A 5826-nucleotide genomic window follows, 5' to 3' on the forward strand; every position below is an offset into this window, starting at 1 on the left:
CTAAAAAAAAAAAAAAAAAAAAAAAAAAGAATAACCAGGAAGACGTTGGAGAGTAAGGTGGGGGGGTTTACTCTGCCCGATGCCCAGACTTAATTAAGACCATGTAGTATCACTGTAGGGACAAACAGGCCAACGGGACCCTGCAGAGTCAGCAAGGCCCCCAGTTCCTTGTGGAGACCTGCTGCAGGCCCGCGGCCTCGGGAGCAAGAAAATCTGTTGGGATAGCATGAACCACTGAGGATGTGGGGCTTTTTCTCTTCCACCAGGAAAAAGTAACACAGGATGCCACCCTCCCACCTGGGCACTGGTTTGGGGGGTGTTCAGTGTAGGAAAACCCATCGGGCTGTACACCGATGACACGTGTACCTTTCTGGAGCCATATTATTCTCCAATAAGACATTTTTTAAACGTTTTGAGAAAGTTAAAAATTATATGAACAGCAGGATACCACTTCTATGAGGTTTAAAAATATGCAAATCGATGCTGTAGGTTATTCATGGATACGAACACAGGCCCTCAAAGAAGCAAAATGGTAAACACCAACTTCATGGTGCCGGTTCACTTTGGAGAGGGAAAGGGGTAAAATGGGGCAGGGGTACGGGGAGGCTGCAATTCGATCTGTAACGTCTTATTTGCAAATATTAAACATGTCCAGGAAACTCTAAAAATACTAACATTAGTCACCTAATGTGGTGGAAAAGAGGTGGTGGAAAAGAGGTGGAAAAGAGGTGGCTGGGAGATGGCAATAGAAGGACTCCTTTTGTTCACTTTGTGTAACTTCGGAACTTTGAAGTGTGTAAATGTATAATGTATTTAGTGTAAATTAAACTTTAAAAAAAGGACCAAAAGGCACCGAAGCTATTTATGGCAACATGCTGGGGCAATGCCGTATCCTTGTCTATACTCTTTATATATTTGGAAGAATTCATAAGGCACTGTCACAAGTGCGTGTTCCCAAGCCTGATTCCTGAGACTGAGTCACTAAGTAGCTCAAAGGGGGGGACGAGGAGGCTCATTATGGGTTAGCTCCCTGCGTGATGCTGATTCAGGCTACCCACGGACCACACTTGAGACGCACTGTGCTGGGGTCGGCCGTCTCACCCCAGGTCTGCCCCCAACCTTCGAGGCCCTGGTACATGAGGCTGTCAAATCCCTCGGATGCTACGCCCCCCACATCCCCAGGGAATTCTGCTACCTCCCCTCCACTGCCTCGGTCCCATGCCAAGCTGGACCACCCCTGCCTATGCCGTGAGAAGTGCTTCCAAGCCCAGGCCCGTCCCAGAGGGCTGCATCAGAAAAGAGAAGCAGGGAGCACGCCGGGCTTGCCTGGGTCTGGGGGAGGGACTCCTGAGCCCCACCAGCCCTCCCACAGCCTGGCCCCGGCCCCACCTGCTCCCGGGCAGCACTGAACATCGGCTCTTGGATGTCTGTGTACATGCGGCGGAGGGCGTTATACCCCCCGGGGATGCTCTCCAGGTTGCTCAGAGCCCGGTCCTGGTTCCGCATCATTTCTTGCATCATGGCTGGATTCCGAGCAAGCTCCATGGTCTGGTGGAGAAGGGAGAGACGGGAAGAATCCTGGAACCAGGGGAGCACCAAGCTTGGACAAGGGTGGGCCCTGAGGAGGGGTCTGCATCAGGACTAGGGGCCAGGGTCAGGAACTGCCCAACAGGGGCCACAGGTCAGATAAGTCAGACTTTTTTCCTCTACGATCACCTTGGCTCCAACCCTGCCTCCCCGTGGCTATTCCACTAGGCTTTCTGTACCGCGGTACAATGATCCCAGATGGGGTGGGGGCACGGCTCCACTTCCTCAGGTTCAGGGGCCCACACCAGCGTCAGGGAGCGAAAGGAAACTGAGTAAGAACAGACATGAGAAAGAGGAGGAGGCAGCAGAAGAAATCAACATCTATTGAGCACCTGCTACATACAGACGCCTGGCAAAGCAATGTACACAGCTGACATCATGGGATCGCCACAATACTCGTGCCAAGGAGGTGTTTCTGTCCCTATTCTGCACATGAGAAAACGGGCGGAGACTCTTGGGGACCCATAGCAGTGAGTGGTGGGCCAGGTGTCGAGGCCAGGTTGGTCTGCCTGCATGACTTACTGTGGCTCCTGGCAGATGACCACAAGTCAGGGAGGGAAGGCATTCAAGCCAGGACGGTGCCACCAACGCCCTCTAACCCCGGGCCTCGGTTTCTGCCCGGCCAGACCTTGAGAAACCCAAGGACGGGGGCTTTCCCTTTGGAGCCAACAGCTCGGTGTCAGGAAGGGCTGGCCCGTGTCAGCGCCCGGAGACACGCAGTCCTTGACGCAGACAACCACACAGCTCTTTCTTGACCGCACCCGACTGGGGATGCCTTCCCTGTCCTTATGCCCAAGTCCTTTCCACACCTGCCTCCCCGAAACACCTGTATGTCTAAGACGGGACCCCGACTCCTTACCCCGTAACTCCTTCACTCACTATGTGTCTGCTAAGGGACTGCCACACACCAGGCACACTGCTCTGGACCGTGAAGAAACACTGGCAAATCCTCACGCTGAAGGAACTTACCTCCCGGTGAACCCAGACGGGTACCCACAGCTCTGCCGACATCATCTATCCTCGTCCCTCGGTGCAGTGGGCCAGGAGACGCAGCTCCCGGAGGCCAGCACAGAACCGCCTCTCGGGGTCTCCATCAGCCTCCGGCCCTGCCCAGCCCCAGGGCTCCCCGAACACCCCACTGCCTTTCACTTGCTGTCCCTCAGCCCTGAACGCTCTCCTCTTTTTCCTCCTCTGGGTCTCAGCTTGGGTGACACTTCCTCCAGAGGCCTCCTCTGAGCCCCCCTGTGCTCCCGGGGGGACCCTGCAACTATCTGTACGACAGCACCGACCACACTGCGTCATCACCACACACTTGCTTGTCCCGCTCCCCTTGAGACCAGAAGTTCTGGAAAGCGAGGCCTATACCCCCAGCGTTCGCCACGTGCTGCTGGGTGAGTTGGTACACGGCCACGCTGAGGCAGGACGAGGCGGCACAGCTGGGGTCCTCCGGGGGTGTGTCCTGCCCGTCCCCACCCCGCCTTCCCTCGCACCCACCTGCCTCATGAGCTCCGGGTTGTTGAGCATGTGGCTGATCTCAGGGTTCCGCTCCATCAGCTGCTGCATCTGGGGGTTGGCCATGATCATGTGACGCATCAGGTCGGGGTTGGACATCATGTCCTGGACCAGGGGGTTCTCCATGATCTGCGACAGCATCTCAGGGTTGGACATCAGCTGTCTCTGCATCTGCTGCTGCAGCTCCATGAAGTTTGCGGAGCCCAGGCCCAGGCTGCCCAGGCCCAGGATGCCCCCAAAGCCAGCTGCGGGGAAGGCCGGGGTCACGGTCGGCCACGAGACCCTGCCCCCGCCGGGCCGCAGCCACTGCAGGCGGGTGTCCGCGACGGCCCTGTCTGCTCCTTGCTCCTCCCCTTTCCAATCCCTCCCCGGCCCCAGCCCTGCCCCACTGCGGGCAGAGAAGGGAGCCCGGTCCACCGCGACCTCTCCGGAGGCAGAGGCCGGGCACAGCACAGACAGGCTAACCGGGGGTGGCCTGCTAAATGAGCAATAAATACTCCTCAGCTGGCTGCTGCGGGACCCCCTTGTCCCCAAATGCCAATACCCTCACCCTGCATTCCCCACACCCCAACCCCATTCTGTCCCTCCCTCCCAATGCTCACCCATGCTCCCCTCCTCTGGGAGACACCGGTAGACCGGTTTCCTCCCCCGCTTCGCCCAAGTACCAGTGTCTGGAACCCCACATCCAGGGGTCCCCCATCCCCATCAGACCAGGAGCAGGGGGCATGCTGCTGCCTCCTCTTGGCTCTCACCTACTCCCTAGCCCCAAACAGGCCTGTGACCTCCTCCCTGAGGGCTTACAGAGTATGGACGCAGTGGCGCTGGGAGGTCCCTCCCCAGCCCCTGGGGAGGGACCCCCCCCACTGCTCCTGCGGCTCCCACCGCCAACATCTGAGGAGGAGGTGCCAGAGGTGGAGGGCTGGGCAGGGGTGGCGGGTGAAGCGGGCATGGTGGAGGGTGCCGAGGCGGGGTCTGGAGTGGAGGAGGGGGAAGCAGTGGCAGCAGCTGGATCTTGAGCCCTGAGGACAGAGAAACGAAGCCCAGCTGAAGTGAACAGGAAACGGAAGACAAGGATTTCCTTCTGGCGCAGCTCCTGCCCTAACGTAGGCCTGAAGCAACCCTCAGGAGGGGGTGGGTGGTGCTGGGGGCAGGCGGGAAATCAGGCGGAGGGAGGGAGGAACGAGTACCATCTGCCTTCAGGGCGTTCTGGGAGAGGTAGCCGAGGTTCCTCTCCCCTGAGGGGAGACTGCAGGGCTGCCTAGCAATCCCTCCCTCCCAGAGCTCTCAGGGTACAGGTGAGCGACAGGTGAGAAAGTGAGGACCGGATGGGAAAATCAGGCCCAGGCAGCAGCTGGATCTGCGCCTGTCCCGGACTTACTTCTGAGGGGTCTTGATGACCAGATGGACAGTGAGCCCATCCTTGATGCCATGCTGGTTCAGTGTGTCCCCGTCCTTGAGGATTTTGCCTGCGAAGATCAGGACCAGCTGATCCTGCTGGGCCTTAAATTTCCTGGAGATCTCCTCTTTGAACTGCGATCAAGAGGCAGAGGTCACGGCAGAGCTTCCTTGGGCTCCACCCACCAGGGACCCTGCCCTGGGTCTGGGAAGTGCCCTCTGCAGTCTAGACCCCATCCATCCAGCTGCAGTGAGCAGCTCCTTTGTTAACCAAAGACATGGACCAGGGACAGGCTCTGTCTCTCTCAACCCCAGAAGGCTCAGCCAGTTCCCTATGCCTCCCGCCTCAGTCCCTCCCCCCAGCTCCCTGTGACTCTGTCCCAACTCCTCCAGCAACCAGTAACAAGCACAACACGCAGACCCCAACGACCTCTAACAGCAGCGACTATTCAGGAGTTCAGAGTCTCAGTCCTGTGAAACAGATATGAATTATCATCCCCACTTTCAGGATGAGAAAACAGCATTAGAGCAGTCCCATGACTTGCCCGGGCGGACTGGAAGTCAGGTCTCGACACCAAAGCCCTGGCTCTTGACCCAATACACGGCCTCTCAGCTAAGGCGGATTTCAAAGTGAGCTCTGCAAGGCACAGGATGTAAATTCCGGAATGCAGTCATTTTATAAGGGGGCAGGGGGCAGTGATGGCACTACAGACTGGCCCAGGGAGAGTCAGACTCCCCAAATCTATCAGCTCTCCTCCTTAAACCAAACCCGAACAAACCAAACCAGGACACGCTAAGTGAAGAGTGCACTTGCTAAGCCGGGGCAGCTTCCAGATCCCTTCCTTCCAACCAGATGGCCTATCTGAAGCTCCGCCTATGAGAAATTCTGCAGCAGCCACAGGGGGTGGCGAACACAGGCAATGTGCCCTCATCCGCTCACCCAACACACTTTTATTGAGCACCTACTGCACGTCGTCCCGGAGGGACCGAGGGCCCACCGTAACCACCTCGATTTGAAAAGGTAGGATGGATAAGAGCGGAGGGAAACTCTCCCCCAGCGCCCCGCGCACCAGCACCCGGGGGCGCCCCTCGCCCGCTCCCTTGGCGCAGCACCGAACCCGGAGACCGTCCGGCCGCGACCCCTCGAACCCCCGACCAGCGCTCGGGGCGCACGCTGCCCTCAGACCCCGAGTCCTTCCCCTCCCCGGTGCAAGGTGCCCCCTCCCTGCTCTCCGCCACGCCCCCAACGCAGGCCACAAGGCGAGCCCCGGCCTCGCGTCCGCCGCACGCGCCGAGCTCGCCGCAGCCGCCTCGCAGGACGCCCCCAGCCCC

General features: G+C 58.6%; 1 protein-coding gene across 1 annotated transcript; it reads right to left on the reverse strand.

Annotated features, from left to right (window-relative positions):
- Positions 1 to 916: 916 nt before the first annotated feature.
- LOC117797693 (ubiquilin-4-like) lies at positions 917 to 5773 on the reverse strand. Its single transcript, XM_034650115.1, has 4 exons — positions 4478 to 5773; positions 3901 to 4118; positions 3082 to 3344; positions 917 to 1548 (listed from the first exon to the last, which is right to left on the reverse strand). The coding sequence occupies exons 2-4, from the start codon at positions 4046 to 4048 to the stop codon at positions 1192 to 1194; spliced, it is 768 nt and encodes a 255-aa protein (XP_034506006.1). The 5' UTR covers positions 4049 to 4118; positions 4478 to 5773; the 3' UTR covers positions 917 to 1191.
- Between the last annotated feature and the right edge of the window lie 53 nt (positions 5774 to 5826).

Source organism: Ailuropoda melanoleuca, unplaced genomic scaffold, assembly GCF_002007445.2.
Source record: "Ailuropoda melanoleuca isolate Jingjing unplaced genomic scaffold, ASM200744v2 unplaced-scaffold11298, whole genome shotgun sequence".
Taxonomy (NCBI): domain Eukaryota; kingdom Metazoa; phylum Chordata; class Mammalia; order Carnivora; family Ursidae; genus Ailuropoda; species Ailuropoda melanoleuca.

Bases quoted from the DNA above. Each gene is read 5' to 3' on its own strand.
- LOC117797693 (XM_034650115.1), bottom strand. From the start codon at position 4,048: ATGCCCGCTTCACCCGCCACCCCTGCCCAGCCCTCCACCTCTGGCACC. The intron at 3,345-3,900 runs GTAAGCCCTCAG...CCTTCCCCGCAG, and splicing joins CGCCACTGCGTCCATACTCT to CTGGCTTTGGGGGCATCCTG. The intron at 1,549-3,081 runs GTGGGTGCGAGG...CTTCTCCACCAG, and splicing joins ACCCGGAGCTCATGAGGCAG to ACCATGGAGCTTGCTCGGAA.